The following is a 17,497-nucleotide window of genomic DNA, read 5'->3' on the forward strand; positions in this document are numbered from 1 at the left end:
AAAGGCAGCCCCTCGCCTGCCCCAGGGCCAGTGCCCCCCGCTGCAGCCACTTGCAGACTGCCTGGGGCTGCCTGTGCCTGCTCCGGACAGCCCCATGCGCGCTGCGAGCTCCTGCAACGCGGGGTGCCGGCCATGGATCAGGTGAGGGGCCACTTTTCCCCACGCTCAGCACCAGCTTCTTCCCTGCTGGCAAGCAGGGGGTTGGAGCTGTGTGCTGCCCACAGCCTGTACCGCGGGGCTGGGGAGCACTAGGGGTGAGTGGGCGGGGAGACAGTGGGAGCACAGGGCCCACACTGGTGTCCTGGGGCCAGTGCCAGTGGGGCCCAGAACAGGGTGGCAGGAGCACGGGGTCCCAGGTGGCAGGAGCTCTCTGGAGCTGGGCCAGCTCCCCGCTCCCTGCTGGTGCAGCCCAGCCCAGGTCCACGGACCCCTGCCAGCCTGCGCCCTGCTTTGGGCCCCACTGGTGCTGGCCCTGGGACATTGGTCCTGAGACATTGGGACGTTGGTCCGAAGATGGTGACCAGGGGGCGGGGCACCTGTCAAGGGGCAGAGCTACCCATGCAGCCCTCGACAGCCTGCCAAAACTGGGTAAGCAGCCCTCCACTCAAAATAATTGCCCACCTCTGTTGTATGGCATCAAGATTTTTATAAGTGTCTGCTGACAGTGTACTACGGCACCTAACAACTTCAGGATTCTTTTGCATCATAAGTCAGAAATGAAAAATATCTATTAGGCCCCTGGCAGGAGTTAAGTTAATTGCATAATATGGAGGTGTGGTGCCAGGAACTGGTCCCTGATGCTGTGCTTCTTATGGTGCCCTGTAAACTTTCTGGCATGCAGGGAGACCATCAGAAGACTTAGAACTGAGGTGCAGCCCTAGATGGGGCTGCAATGAGTGATTTTCAGTCCATGCAGGGCTGCACCATGCCCCTGTTAGGCTGCTGACATGTGTGGAGCCCATCAGATGATTGGCTCCCTGTGCCCTGGCATGGAAAGCTTCCCCTATTCCCAGCTGCTAGCATTGTGGATCAGAGGTGAAGATAGCTGGGGGGTGGGCATTTCCCATGGCACTCCACCTTAGCTGGTAAACAAAGCTCTGCTGTGTACCTGGCACTGGTGTGACAAAAAGAGAAAGTGAGCCACATATAACACGGAATATTTTTGTGGATGGTGTCTCATTTTGTCATGCCATGGAGTACCTGAACACGTGGCAGGGACACTATTCATGGTGTGATTAACATGTTAATCACGTTGTAAGTATAATGCTTGCCATGGGCGTTCGGTTATCTTCTCATTCTATTTTTCTTAATGCAGGATTGGTCTTTGTGGTACATTTTTGTTGTTCCCAATCCAATTTTAGTCCCCAGACTATGGGGCTTCTAGCATTTTGCTTGGGAGCATTCCTTGACAGGAAATTTTTCTTGGCATCAAGCTCTGTAGTTTCCATTAAAGTATCCTTCCTGTTATGCATGCCATATTATCTTTAGTTTCTATACCCTGGTGTTTAAACCCTTTGGCTATTTTCAGACTATATTAGGTATCTGGATGAAAGCAAAATCTCTTATATGAAGCATCATGATTAAAACAGAGTAGTAAAGAAAAGTAAAAAAAAAACCCACAACTTCAGCTAATTAACTATATAACCCATCAAGATATCATAGGTTACAACAGGTTCACTTTGTTTTACATACTGAACAATGTTTATGAAAGACACAGCATGTAGGTTTTCAAAGAGCAGCCTTTCTGGGTAAAATCTGAATAGCAATTCAATCAGTCACTTAAAAAAATGTTTATTGGGGCAACCTCCTGTAGAGTAAGCATGACCTATCCAAAGCGAAGAGAACTCCTAGAATGAGGGGGGTGAAATAGTGTTTAGCCCCCACAGCTTTAACTAGAAGTATTTGAGTCTTTAATATACATCATGCTTGGACAGTCACTGCTCTTTCAAGTGTTCATGATGTGCTTCTTCTTGGTAGACAGGAGTAAAACAGCAGAAAGCAATAAAGTTTCAGCTTCACTGAGCATATTCTCAACTAATTTAATTATTGTTTGCATTGACAAAGCTTTAGTTTTCAGGATACTTACTTTTAAAGGAAAAGAAGTGTGGGAAGAAAACTGCAATTAAAAGTTTTAACTATGAGCATAGATCATACCAGTATAATCATTTTAAGGGTTTTGTTTTATGCTTGTTGAAACTTGTGCTATTCCAGTTATGAAATAAATAAAGTATATGACTTGAATATGTATGTGGGAAATTCAAAATCAACCTTCTCCTCAAATAGAAAAAAATACTGCTAAAACCTTGACCCCCAGAATAATACAAAAATATTTTAGGATATTTAATGGTTATCTCTTCCATGTAGAATTTCACATAATTCCCTTTTTACATCAATCAACTGACCAAACTCTTAGAAGCATTTTTCTACACATGATGTTGTATGCATATATTTTATATTGCACATGCTTGTTCTGCAAATAACAAGAGAATATTGTGCAAGACAGTTTTCAAACATGATTTTTTTATTAATACGATGATGATATGATAGCACTACATTCTGAAAGCAATGCACTGCCAGTCCTTTCCATCCAAACGTATCAAAGCAGTTTGCAAACATGAATAAAGTAACCCTCAAAACACACCTGTGGCATACATAAATAATGCTATAAAAAGTGGCAGACACAACAGTTAAATAATTGTCATTACCACAGCAGAAACAGGAAGACAGCTGTGTTATTACCAGGGATGCTGGTTTTCTCTGATAAAAAAAAAAATCCCTAATTTTTGGATTAAAAAAGTAACCCCAAATTCAAATTTTTCTTGATTAAAATGAAACAATATATAGGCATATATAGTGGTGTTTCATTTTAATCATGGAAAAATGTGGATTTGGGGTTACTTTTATTTAACCAAAAATTGGGGATTTTTTTTAAGCAGAGAAAAGCAGGATCCTTGGTCATTACCACAGGTCTGCGGTACTCAACCTTTTAGCCCCATGGGCCAGATGAGTGGTGCAGGTCCAGTGCACAGGCTGGATGGAGGTATATACGCCAGGATCAGGTCCTGTGGCCCAGCACCAGCCCTGCCTGGCCCTGCATGCTAAGATCACGTGCCTGATCCAGCATACAGGGCCCTGAGTCTCCCCATGGGTCTGGAAATTTGGTAGTAAGGGAGTGTTAATATTTTTCCCATATTTCTGGACCCATGGAGAGCCCCATGGGTCAGATGACACAGTGCCACAGGCTGGATCTGGCCTGGGGGCCAGGGGTTGAGCACCCCTGCAAAAGGTTCTTCTTGCATCTATGTGTGTATGCTGGACTTTTATGTGATATCTTCCATTCCTATAATTCCCAAGAATACAGTGCTAATGGAGACATAGCACTGATGTTTTTATAATGTTATCTGATTGAGTCTTCTCTAGTATAGTACCACTATTGATACTTCCACTGCTGTGATGTTACCAGTTGTAATGGTGAGAGATTTTCCACAAGAGCCTAGTGCAGATGAAGCCCTAGTTGTCACATGGGTTTAAAGACTCAGAGGTCAGGAAAACAGTCCTTATGATGAGAGGCTGAGAGCCATGGGACTCTTCAGCCTGGAAAAGTGCAGGCTCAGGGGTGATCTGGTGGCAACCTATAAGTTTATTAGGGGTGCTCACCAGGATCTGGGGGAACATCTGTTCACCAGAGCACCCCAAGGCATTACAAGATCAAATGGTCACAAACTCCTCCATGACTGTTTCAGGTTGGACATAAGGAAGAACTTCTTTACTGTCCAAGCCCCTAAGGTTTGGAATAGACTGCCATTGGAGGTGGTTCAAGCACCTACTTTGAATGCCTTCAAGCGACATTTGGATGTTTATCTTGCTGGGATCTTATGACCCCTGCTGACTTCCTGTGCCTGGGGCAGGGGGCTGGACTCGATGATCTTCCGAGGTCCCTTCCAGCCCTGATGTCTATGAAATCTATGATTCAGTTCTTTAGTACGCAAGCAGATAACACAAGGGAAAAAATGCTACTGCTATGTCTTGTAAGCAGAAGGATTCTTTTAAAAGGCTTCTGCAAGCAACCTCCAGACAACCTGACACCTAGTGGGGGCTGGCTATTGCACTTTTTGACTGACAGCCCAGAGATCTGAATGCACTTGGGGTGGAAGTAAGATATGCAAGCTTTGTACAGCAGTTCAGATTACTTTGTGAGAGAGGGGCAAGCTGAAAGAATTTATTTACTGGTATTCTGAAGGTTTGCTATTTCTGTGTGATCCCAGCTACAATTTGTAATGTCTTGTCAATTTTGTTGAGATCATTAATAGAAATTAGGTGAACATTGTAAATAAAAAACAGCCCAAGAATCCTGTTTTCTAAACTATTCCCAGTCATTTCTCTCCAGTGTATTCCAGCAGCCCAGGTACTTCTTACCAGGGTTAACTTGATACAACTAAAACAGTGGTTTTCAAACTTCCTAAAGTCATAGAAGTCATTCATATCACTTGTCCCACCACAGAGTCCCTACCTCTATCCTGTGAGGTGACACACACTCAGGCCACCCTGGTGCATCACCTCCCAGCCCACTCTGCCATTACCCTCAGTCTCTTTGTGGAATCCCTAATGACCCATAAGAGAACTCTAGGATTCTGTCCAGAGTTTGAAAACTGCTGAATACAGTTTGAAAACTGCTGAATTAAATGAATATGCAAGCAAGACTTGAGGCTTTTCTTGGTAGAACACCAGTATTACAGTAAACTGTTTGACTGTTTGGTAGCCAGGACGGTATTTCCCTTCTTTTTAAAGATGAGGCACAGAAAGACTGTTTTACAAAAAAAGTATAAAGAGATGGGAACAGAACTTAGATTTTCTGAGGCCTGGCCATGTACTCTAAGGACAAAGGCCATCTTAAATTAACAACCATCCTTTCAGGAAAGCAAACAAAACAGAAAAAAAAGAGCAAAAAAATAGGGTCTGAATAAACAAACAAAAAAATCACATAAAACTATTATGTTTTCATAATGTATAATTTAAACGTAACCTTTCTAATACTAAGTTAAAATTGATGAGTTTATTTAGAAGGTGATCTGGGATATTTAAGAAATTACTATTTCAAAACCGTAATTACAAAGTGAAATCTGACTTCTGAAATACACCACAACTGATTATGTCAGTGACTTAGTATTTCTGGAATAAGGAATGTCCGATTGATAACACAGAAAAACCCCCACATTTCTGCTGTTTATTAGTTGAGCTGCAACTGTGTGCTTGGTGCTATGTAGAACTAAGTGAAGCCAGGGCCAGGGGCCTTACACTGAAGTGGGTCAGTCTGGTAAATCCCTGAAGAACTTCAGTAAGATCCTCTATTTAAAAGCTAAAATTAAACATGATTTGGTTCAGTGCAAAAGTTGGAAAAATTCCCAAGTAAGATCAAGCACTTGTAAACTAAATAATTCAAACCATCATGAATATAGCTTTTCTAGGAATTATATGTTAAATATTTATAAAAGCCTGATTTGATCTGTGTGTTAAGAGTCTATCCAATATAAAAATGACTACTTGAAAAGGTAGCCTGAGTAAAAGAGATTTATGATGCTATCATTTTGATCTCAATATTGCTGAAGTTTTTGTGGTCTACCTTAAGAGATTTTTTTTTAAGTTAAGTTAGTTTATTTTTATATTATGTGCTGCATAAAATGCATTCCTTACCCCATCTCCTTGGTCAGACAGTCCTGTTATATTACATACTTGTCAGGAAGAGAGCACAGTCTCAGGAAACAGAGGGGCAGACAGCACTTTTCCTTAATCTTAAAGGTAACCTTTTTTAGCATCAAGTAACAGGATATGCTTCCTTTATTTAAAACATGGTGCTCCATTATGTTAAAACTGTGTTTAATTTGATTTCTGAATGCAGGAATTTCCACACTAAAGACACACAAGTAAAAGAGACTAAGAAAAAAATTTTGAGTAGAAGATTCAGTTAAGATGCTGAGAGAACTTCTGACGGAATACCTGCGTGAGATAGGAATAATTACCAAAATTTGGGGAAGCGAGGATTTAGATCTCCTCCTTAAAAAGCAAAAGGCCCAACCCAGCAGTTCAGATTTAAAAACAATTAAATGTGGTACCAAGGCCTGTGGCACATATTCATTTAAAAGTGCCATGGAATCTGAGCCTTGATCCCAACAATTGCAGTTCTTGTCATGCCACACATGCATGGCAAGAGGCACAATTTTGGGATCAGGAATCAGATCCCAATCATGCCCTTTCTGCTTGCCATATGATCCTGGGCTCCCCCTGCACCAGCAAGTTAAAAGCAAGTTGCCTACAGCTCAGCATGACCTGGTATGGTCTTGGGGCCGACAATCAGCTGATTGTTCATAGATGTAGGGTCGGAGGGGACCTGAGCAGATCATCAAGTCCGACCCGCTGCCCTGGGCTCATATGACCCCTACTAAGTTTAAGCTCATATGACCCCAGCTAAGTACTTATCAAGCCTCCTTTTAAAGACCCCTAAGGTAGGAACCAACACCACTTCCCTTGGAAGGTGGTTCCAGATCCTGGGCACCCTGACTGTGAAGTAGTGCCTCCTGATGTCTAGCCTGAACCTACTCTCAATCAACTTGTGGCTGTTATTGCTTGTTACTCTCGGAGGTGCTCAGGGGAACAGGGTCTCACGCAATCCCCTCTGGTCCCCCCTGGTAAGTTTATAGATGGCCACTAGATCCCCTCTCAGCCTTCTCTTGTGAAGGCTAAACAGGTACCGTAGCCTCTCCTCATAGGGCCTGCCCTGCTGCCCCCTAGCCAATTTGTGATACATCTGACTGTGTAGGCATCGATGCCACAGTCACCTAGCTTTTTAATGAGAACAGATGGGAGACAGTGTCAAAGGCCTTCCTGAAGTCCAGAAAGACTACATGCAGCATGACACCTGCGTCCAATGATTTTGTGACCTGATCGTAGAAGGCTATCAGGTTGGTCTGACAGGACCTGCCTCTAATGAACCCATGCTGGTTGCCCTTGTGCATCCTCCCCCTGCTGGTCCCTCACAGATGTGCTCCTGGATAATTTTCTCAAAGAGCTTCCCCAGGACCAAAGTAAGACTAACAGGCCTATAGTTGCCTGGGTCCTCCCTCCTCCATTTTTTGAAAATGGGGACCACATTGGCTTTCTTCCAGTCTTCTGGCACCTGGCCAGAGCACCACGAGTGCCCCACGATGACCCCTGCCAATTCCCTCAGCATCCTAGGGTGGAGAGCATCTGGACCTGCTGATTTGAACATGTCCAGCCCCTGAAGAAGTTCCCTAACTTGGTCCTCCCTGACCCTAGGCCTGGCGGAATCACTCCTGAGTCCGTCCTGAATCCTGATGGGGGAGAAGCCCTGGTCCCTGCTCAGAAAAATGGAGGCAAAGAATTTGTTAAAAAGGTTTGCTTTTTTTTTTTGTTGACCCCAGCCCTGGGGGAGCCCCAAACATGCCACACATTCAATTTAAGGCACCATATAAACCAGCCATAAAAATGCTCTACATTGTGTGTGGAACAGTTTTATGGCTGGCTTGCCATTTTTTTGGCGCCTTAAATGGGTACATGTGTAGTACCTTTGCCATTTATGCCACAATTAACATAGTTATTGTGGCATAAGTATAATGTGTAGGGGGACCCCAAGTCACAGCTTTGTATCTTAGGCCTATGTGAATGGATACATTTATGAATGAGATCAAATGATGTGGTTACTTATGACAAAATATGATTGGACTCTATCATCCAGGCCTCCCCTTCTTATCTTATGTAAAAGTCTCCTTTCCTAATCCAGCAGCAAAAAAAATGAAAAGCAAGGAACTAGAACACAAGGAGATTGTTCAAACACTAGTGGAGAAGTTAGAGAGAATGGTTATTTTTATTTTTAATTCTATCCATGTTTTAAAAAATATAAACCTGACCATATTTGAGCATCATGCTACACAGTCACATACCTGCAAAACTGTGAATATGAGTGATTGAGAGATACCCTCCCAATGTCCGAAACATCATCCTTTTTGAGCCAAGGAGGCACTGTAAAACAGAGGCCGGGAACAAGGACCGGGATCCATGCAATCCCACTGATACCCTAAGGTACTCTCTCCTATAGGATTAAATAATGCTCCTGAATAAATAAGATCTAGGGGCAGCTGTGTGGGAATATTGCAACAAGCATCTTTTGAGTTGACTAGAATATAAGGCTGCTTTAATGCTTCTTTTGAAGCAGTGAAGCATGCCTGTGTTTAACCTAAGTATGCATAAGAACTTGATTTGTTCTATTGACTTCCAAAGATATTCTCCATCCAACAGCTGTAAAATGATAAAGAACGGCTGGTAACATTTAGGACCTAATCTAGTGATATGATAGCTTCCCTTTGACAATAAATAAAGCATTACCTGCAGATTATCTAGAATGATTCGGAGTGACTGAACTTGCCGTCGGACCGCTCCAGAGAACCTTTCGTAAGTAGATGCATCATATTCACTCATCTTGATCTCCTTTAATCTGAAGCAAGAAACAGGACAAGTTGTTAAGACCAAATCAGGTGAAAAAGCACATCTTATGCTAACAACAGGATGAGTAAACTTGTTTGTTGATAATGTTTCAACCCAAAATGGCAAAGTCTAGACTTTGAGACAACTCAGAAAAGCAGTAGCTGCTTTGATTAAACTTGGAAAAGTCACGTAATTACCTGTGTTCATAAAGCCGCACCTTTAGCAGTCTCAGATACTATTGTTTTAGGGACTGGGTTGTAAACCATATGCTTTGAAAGCTGTGCTAAAATTACAAACAGCTTTATTAGTTCAGTTATTGCTTCATGTATTTAAAAAGAGTACACTTGTTTGTTTTGACCTTGTTAGCAATGCATTTTAAACATCCTGGGTAACCTTGCTTTAACACAAAGGCAAGGTAAAGTTGTGCTTGGAAATTCTCTCCTATGACTGACTAGTTTGTTTTAAAGGCTATCTTTATCCTTCATGAAGAAAACGAAGAAACCTCAGAACAAAGGGAAAGTCTTGAACAAATATGTAAGCCTGCCCTCTACACGCACATTGTTAATTGTGCAATTACCTTAAGACCAGCCCCATTAGATGGGGCCTAAGTTACACAAATTCTGATATACCATTCAGTGAAGGTCTTATCTACAGACAGGTTTTGTAATGCTTTTATCTATATCTGTTTATAAAGCAAATAAAGTTCTAGTAGTGTAACTGATAGTGTGAAAGCAGTGATACTAATATAAAAGTATAGTGTAAAGTAAGCTATTTGTTTATTGCTGATTTTAAATATGAGCACTTTTATACAATTGTGTCCACACTATGTTAAATATCTGTTTTTTAAAGATACAGTTAAAGTGGTACCAAAACCAGCAGGTGTAGATTACCTGAGATGTAGCTTAATACCCTATCACAAGTTACTTCCTTGGAGCCGAAATATGACAGTTGTTAGGACTGGATCCAACTCTATGCAAAAGCAATAGAAAGACTCTCATTGTGGGAGCTGAGCATGAGATCCCACCCTTGTCTTCTCCACAGCTATCATGTTTTTTACAATGAATTATGCACAGATACCATAATAGAATAATATTGAAGCAACCTATTTAGGAAGCAGCAAATTTTACCACTGTGTACTGGCATCCACTTTGGTGATTCCAGGTATCTAAATTTAATACCGTCATACCACATAGAAAATAACTTCTTAACTCTTAAACTAAAAATTATACATGCAGTTTTATTACAGCAGCCATGGGTTGGGGTGGCATGGGCACTAAGGTGCATAGCTGACAACCCAAAAGGTTGTAAGTTTGAGGCCATAGCAGAAGCGATCATGGCGCCACAGCCTGTCAGATACTAATGAAATCTGTAAATTCTGCTCCATACCTTGTCACAAGGACATGAAAAAGGAAGGACTACAGGAGTCTGTATCCACTATGAAAGTTACCTAAGAAGGATGTTGATTTTAAAAAACAAACAAACAGTATCTATGAGGAATAACATTAACATTTAACACTATTAGAACAGAATAGTGTTAACATTTTAACACTATTCTGGTTAACTCACAGGTCACTACACATATTTGCTAAAGATTGTCTCAAATGCCAAAGTGAATGCTATCTATATTAAAAATGATATAATCAGCAGACAGCAGTCTTAGTTTGATGTCTGCAGAGAGAACAGCTGTACAAATGATGTTTTTGCTACAGAAAAAGTCCCTAAATTGCATAGCAATATTGATAAGAAAAACACAAATTTCAGTCCTGAATATAAAAAAAAAATCAATACAAAATCTAAACAATACCAGAGGTACTGCACAAGTTGTTCAGTCTTCAATGACAGCTTAAAATATTTCACTTACAGGTATGCATGATGACACCACATAACGTGGACCATGTTTTATTTTAATTAGGATGAAATCTGGAAATAATACACTAGATTGTTTCAGATTCAGAAAAAAATCTCTGACAAGGTCATGCTCTCAAGGGAATCTGCAGGCTAGAATCTGAGACATGAAATAGAAGAATAAGTAGAGGAAACTTCTATGCTATTGATAATGCAAGTGACTGCAAATGTTCTCCACAACCAGTAATATCCAGCCCAGAAAGTTATAATTTTAAATCCTACCCTCCCACTCAGAACTGCCAAGAAGACTACACTATAATTAAGTAGTCCATGCAAATAATTACATATAAGCAGACGATATATTCTGCAATTTACTTCACTTTCTCCTAAGTCTATGGCAGCATTTCCCAAAGTATAGAGCATGTTCCTCTCAGAGGACACAGGGGGATTTCACAATAACTGAGAGAAGTGGCGAAAAACTGGTAGCGGTGGGAGAAAGTGGTGGCAAGGGAACTGGCAGCAGTGGGGGGAATCAGCAGAAATTGGCAGGTGAAGTGTATGTGGGGGGCACGAGAGTGCTTGTGAGTGGCAATGAGGTACAAACTAGGAGTGTGCGAAACAGGCCGTATCTGATTCAGATTCGGCCTGAATCATGGACAGTGATTCAATTAGTTGATTTGGATCACCGTTCCCGATTCAATTTGGCTGGATCTGAATCTGAAGATTCGATGCTGATTTCGAGAATTAGCAATTCGGACATAGACACAGCTTTAAACGTTTGGGGTTTTTTTTGTTTTTTTTTACATACCTCGAGGTACCAGGCGCGACTTGTGAATGCTGCAATGGTGGGGAGAATGGAGCATCCCACAGGAGCACAGGGTCCCCCCGCATGCTTGGAGGTGAACCCAGAAGTGGACTGGAAGTACTTCCGGTCCACTGCCGAGTGCGCAGGGGGACCCCAGGTGCCCCCCCAGACCCAGGAGGCACTAGTCACCAAGCCAGAAGGGCATGGGGGGCCACGCTCCCCAGTGGACCCGGAAGTGGACCGCATGTGCTTCTGGTCCACTTCTGGGCCTGCTGCCGAGCATGCTGGGGACCCCCCTGCACTCCTCTGTTGCACTTCATTGCCCCACCATCACAGCATTCACGAGCTGCCTGGTACCTTGAGGTACGTGGAAAAAACATTTAAAGCTTTGTCTATGTCCTAATTGTCACAACCCAAGGGTGTGATTTTTGTTTGTGTGTGCTTTGGCACTGCTAAATTATTTCCCGCCACTCTTAGCTTTCTTTGCAGGGTGCATTTCTGAGCTGCAGAAAGGAAATGCACGTTGCAAGGAGTTCCCACCATTTGTATTCAGATTCGTGCCCCACTATTGGTCAGTTCTAAATTATTCCTACGTGGCAGCTAGCGATTGGCTTGCTAGCTGTATAAGAGGCTTGAGTGGTTTCCGCCCAAGTTGGAGGACTCCACGACTATCAGGAGGAGGAGAACTTCACGTCTCGTGAAGATCTCTAAGCGCTGTGGAGCCTATCGGACCCAGCGTGTATCTCAAGAAGGCTATAGGGGTCTGATCAACCTCTCGCCTCTCCCCGTCGCCGCCTGATCCCTCGACGTACCCTTCCCTGCGCGCAAGTTCCACGGAGCCTAGCAAACTTCGTGTGAGTGAATCCAGAGCTCTACCTGGGGTTCGAGTCCTGCAGTTTTTTTTTCTTCCCGTCACCGAAACCCCCATTGCGATGTACTCTCAAGGTTTTTGTTCATCTCCCGTCGCCGAAACCCCATTGCGATGTACCCTCATGTTCTGCAGGTTCGAGTTTTTTGTTTTGTTTTGTAACCGCAACTCAAGCAAGTTTTCCTGCCTGCACCGCGACCATCTTCGGTGTAAGTAAAATAATCTTAAATCAACCACTAAGCGTCCGTGCCTAATTCTAGCGTGCCGCCTGTCTTCCCCGACCCGGTATGTCCGGGCTGCTGGCCACAGCCCGCCGCGCGAGAAAAAACTCCCAAAGGCCTCGGACCGCTCCCGGCCCACACACTAATCATCGAATCTTTCTGAATCTCTCCAAATCAATTTGGAGAGTTCCAATTTGATTCAGAGAGATTAAAGGGTCTCCTGATTCAATTCAGAGATTCAGCCACCGAATCGGGCAGCCCTAGTATAAACCCTGAAAGCTGGGGAAATTTCTGATGTGAGACCTTCAGTTCTGATGTAAGACCTTTTCTTGGGCTGTGCAGGAGATCCCAACTTTTCCCTATTAGTTCCTATTAAGTCCCAGTGTGCAACAAAACAGTGTTTGGGATAAATGTGGCTTCTTAGGTCCAAAATAAGCTATATTATCCTTGGCATATGTAGGTGCAAATCCAGTTTAGAAATGTATAAATTGTTGAGAAGAGGTCATGTATGCCAATGTTCAGATTCTATAGCATATAGGTGGCACACTCCTACACAGAATCATAGATTCATAGAAAATTAAGGTTGGAAAGGACCTCAGGAGGTCATCTAGTCCAGTCCCCTGCTCAAAGTAGGACTACCCCAAACTAGATCATCCCAGCCAAGGCTTTGTTTAGCCAGCTCTTAAAAATCTCCAAGGGTGGAGATTCCACAACCTCTCTGGGTAAACTGTTTCAGTGATTTACTACCATCTTAGTGATAAAGTTTTTCCTAATATCTAACCTAAACTTCCCTGGCTGCAATTTGAAACCATTGCTCCTTGTTTTGTCATCTGCTACCACTGAAAACAGTCTAGCTCCATCCTTTTTGGAACCACCCTTCAGTTAGTTGAAGGCTGCTATTAAATCCCGGTCCCCAGTCTTTTCTCCAGACAAAATAAACCCAGTTCTTTCAGCGTCTTCTTATAAGTCATGTGCCCCAGCCCCCTAACCATTTTTCTTGCTCTCTGCTGGACTCTCTCCAATTTGTCTACACCCTTTCTGTATTGGGGGGCTCAAAACTGGATATGGTACTCTACATGTGGCCTCACCAGTACCAAACAGAAGGGAATAATCACTTCCTTCAATGTGTTGGCAACATTCCTACTAATGCAGCCCAGTATGTTGTTAGCCTTCTTGGCAACAAGGGCACACTATTGGCTCATATTCAGCTTATTGTTCACTGTAACCCCCAGGTAATTTTCTGCAGAACTGCTGCTTAGCCAGTCAGCCCCCAGCCTTTACCTCAGCCACATGGAATTGTTCCATCCTAAGTGCAGGACTTTGTACTTGTCCTTATTGAACCTCATGACATTTCTTTTGGTCCAATCTTCCAATTTGTCTAGGTCTCTCTGAATCCTAGCCCTACCTTCTAGAATATCTACTACTCTTATCGTCTGTAAACTTGCTGGGGCACTCCACTTGATACTGGCTGCCAACTAGACATCAAGACATTGATTACTACCCTCTGAACAGTTTTCTATCTACCTGACAATCCATTCATCCACCATGTACTTCCTTAGCTTGCCTACAAGAATGCTGTGGGAGACTGTATCAAAAGACTTGCTAAAATCAAGGTATACCACATCCACTGGTCTCCCCACATCCACAGAACCAGCCATTTGATCATAGAAGGCACTCAGGTTGGTCAGGCATGACTTGCCTCTGGTGAATCCATGCTGACTGTTCCTAATCACCTGCTTCTTCAATGCTTAGAAATGGATTCCTTGAGGACCTGCTCCATGATTTTTCCAGGGATTGTGTTAAGGTCTTTAGTTTGCCCTTTTCCAATTGTGCAAGACCTCTCCTGACTGCCACAAGTTTTCAAAGATAATAGCTTGTGGCTCTGCAATCACATTGGTTGACTCCCTCAGCACCTTCAGGTGCACTGCATCCAGCCCCATAGACTTATACCTGTCCAGCTTTCCTAAATACTCTCTAAACTGTTCTTTTGCTACTGTTGGCTGCTCAGCTCTTCCCAAAACTGTGATGCCAAGTGCAGTAGTCTGGGAACTGAGCATGCCTGTTAAGACTGAGGTAAAAAAGGAATTGAGAACTTCAGTCTTTTTTACATTGTCTGTCAATAGATTGCCTTCCCCATCAGTAAGGGACCCACACTTTCCTTGATCTTCCCCTTGTTGCTCACATACTTGTAGAAGCTTTTCTCGTTACCTTTCAAGTTCCTTGCTAACTGCAACTCCAATTGTGCTTTGACTTTCCTGATTTCATCCCTGCATGCCCAAGCAATACTCTTCTACTCTTCCCTAATTGTTTGTCTAAGTTTTCACTTGTAAGCTTTCTTTTTGTGTTTTAGCTCACTGAAAGTTGCTTGCTAAGCCAAGCTGGTCTACTGCCACAGTTGCTAGTCTTCCTGAGCACTGGGATGGTTCGTTTCTGAGCCCTCAGTAAGATTTCTTTAAAATACAACCAGGACTCCTGGACTCCTTTCTCCCTCAGACTGGATTCCCAGGATCCTTACTTTGCTGCTCTCCTTCTTCCTTTCCTCAGGATCCTGAACTCAACCATGTCATAGTCACTGCTACCCAAGTTAACATCCACTTCTAACATTCCCCGCTAATTCTTCCCTGTTTGTGAGCAGCAGATCAAGAAAAGCAAAGCCTCTAATTGACCTCTCCAACACTTGCATCAGAAAATTGCACTTTCCACTCTCCAAAAAACCTCCTGGATTGCCTGTGCACTGCTGTAATGCCCTCCTAGCAGATGTCAGGGTGACTGAAGTCCCCCATTAGAAACAAGGCCTGTGTTTGGCCTACTGCCGCTAGCTGTTGGAAGAACAGCCTCATCTTCTTGGTCTGGTGGTCTATAGCAGACACCTACTATGACACACTTGTTGCTCTCCCCTCTGACCCTAACCCAGAGCTTTCAACAGGCCTATATCCAGTTTCATACTGGAGCAATCATATAATTCTTTTAGATAAAGCACAACTCTTCCTTCTCTTTTCCTTTTCCTGTCCCTTCTGAACAATTTATACCCATCCATGATAGTGGTTCAGTCATGTGAGCTATCCCACCAGGTCTCTGTTATTCCAATCATGCCATAGTTTTGTGACTGTGTGAGGATATCCAATTCTTCATGCTTGTTTCCCAGGCTCCGTCCATTCACGTACAGACACCTGAGGTAACTAGCTAATGGCCTTATTTTCTCAGGAAGAATGAGAAGGCATCCCCTACTGCCCTTTTCTGATTATGTTTCCTCCAAGTCATACACTTCCCCGCTTACCTCAGGACTTTGTTCTTCATTCCCTGGTAAACCTAATTTAAAGTTCTCCTCACTAGGTAAATGAGCCTGTTTGTGAAGATACTCTTTCCTCTCTCCATCAGGTGGGTTCCATTCCTTTCTAGCAATCCTTCTTGGCACAACGTCCTGTTGTCAAAGAAGCCAAAGTCCTGTTGGCGACACCACCTGAGCAGCCATGCATTGATCTGCAGGATGCATCTGCTCCTGTCTGGGCCCTTCCTCTTGACTGGAAAGATGGAGGAAAACATCTGAGCCCCTGTCACAAGCTTCCAGCTTCCACTTTCCTGGGAGTCCGTCTTCTTCCTTCTCTAGCGCTACCTCTGGTAGTCCTTCCTCTGCAGTCCTAGAGGTGTCCTTCAGCACTGAATCGACGATATCCTCATGGCGGAGGATGCTTTGGAGCACTGCCACCTCCTCCTGGAGCTCTCTTGCCTGCTCCCTGAGGGACACCACCAGGAGGCATCACTCACGACGCAGGCACTTCCCCACATGGCTATTACTGGAAAGAACCTGCAAGCTGCAGTCTCCATAGCACCAAATAGGACCTGGGTGGAAGCCTTTCTGTTGAGTGGTCCTGCCTGGACAGACTACCTCTCAAGCACAAGCAGAGGAAGAGCTGGCTATGGCCCTGGTACTGTGATGTCCTCCAGCCATTTCTCCAGGTCTCTTAATTTGCCACCTCTTTCTTCCTGCCCCTCTTTCCAGCACACCTTCCCTAGAAAACTCTCCTGTAAACTGGCCTTCCATTATTTATTAGTTATTACTAGTTAGGAACCTTCCCAGAGAAGAGAAAGATACTGAAAAGTAGAGACTGTCAGAGACGAAGGGAAAAAGAAGACATTAAAACATGCTAACAAAGCATGCGTGTGTTATGTATATCCAACTATAAGCTTATAACGTATAAACTGTAAGTATAAAGAGTTTATTATTTCCCATCAGAATTAAAAGTGTACTCTTCATACATTTAAAGAGGAATTTGAAAATAAAGTAATATAATTTTTGTTTTATAAGGTTAGGAATATTTAGACTACTATTCTGGCCAAATTCTTATGCCGGTGACTGCACTCTGCCTACCCAAATTGTCCTGCCATTTAATAGGAGGGTTTAAATGAAACATTTTATTCTGTATGTCTTGTCCTAAGTCAGTGGTTCTCAACCTATTTGCCATAGTGGGCCACACCTGCAGCTCTCAATGTGTTATATGGGCTGCACTCCACAGCTGAGGGGGCCCCCAGCTACCAGGGATATTGCACCAGGGCAAGGGCCCACAGCCCTGTGCCTCTCCCAACCCCCTGCCTTGCCCCTGCCCCCTCCCCCCCCCGACCAGTGCCCAAGGCCCAGCTGCTGCCTGTGGGAGGTGGCAGTTGCTGCGACTGGAGCAGAGTGCAGAGCCTGGCTCCCCAACACCCCCTGAGTGGGTGGCATAGCCAGAGTGGAGTCTGTGGTAGGGACATGGGCTGCCCGCTGCAGGCTCAGGGCTCCCTCCCTGGTTGCCCTTCCCCTGGGGCTTTGGCTGCCCAGTGGTGGGACCCGGCACCAGCAGGTGGGGAGGCTTGGCACTGCTGTTGGGAGCACAATGCCAGCCATGCTGCCATGGCAAGGCACCCCCCGCCCCCATGGTGATAGTGACAGTGTGGAGTGGTGCCCCCTGCTGCTGCCAGGTGGGCAGGGGGTGCCTCGTTATGGTGTTGTGGCTGGCGTGGGGCTCCCAGCAGTGGCACCAAGCCTCCCCGCCCTGTCACAGAGGCCCCTGGGGGGAAGGCAGCAGGGTGGGGAGCCCTGAGCTCACAGCAGGCAGCTTGCATCCTCTCTTGCCCCAAGCACAAATCTGGGGGGCAAGTGCCCCCCCCCACCATGCCTCCCTCCCTGGGAGTGTGTACAACAGCAGGGAGCCGGCCCTTCTGCTGCCCCCTGGACGAGTTGCCTGTGGCTCTGTCCTTCTCCCCAGCTGGGCCCTGCAGCTGCGC

General features: G+C 44.4%; 1 protein-coding gene across 1 annotated transcript in view; it reads right to left on the reverse strand.

The window, feature by feature from the left end:
* VWA8 (von Willebrand factor A domain containing 8) overlaps positions 1–17,497 on the reverse strand; it is a 313,781-nt gene that overhangs the window by 28,969 nt on the left and 267,315 nt on the right. The window contains exon 40 of the mRNA XM_025196153.1: positions 8,398–8,506. Coding sequence (XP_025051938.1) covers positions 8,398–8,506 — 109 coding nt within the window. The remainder of the gene's footprint in view (positions 1–8,397; positions 8,507–17,497) is intronic.

This window comes from Alligator sinensis, unplaced genomic scaffold (assembly GCF_000455745.1).
Source record: "Alligator sinensis unplaced genomic scaffold, ASM45574v1 scaffold59_1, whole genome shotgun sequence".
NCBI lineage: Eukaryota > Metazoa > Chordata > Crocodylia > Alligatoridae > Alligator > Alligator sinensis.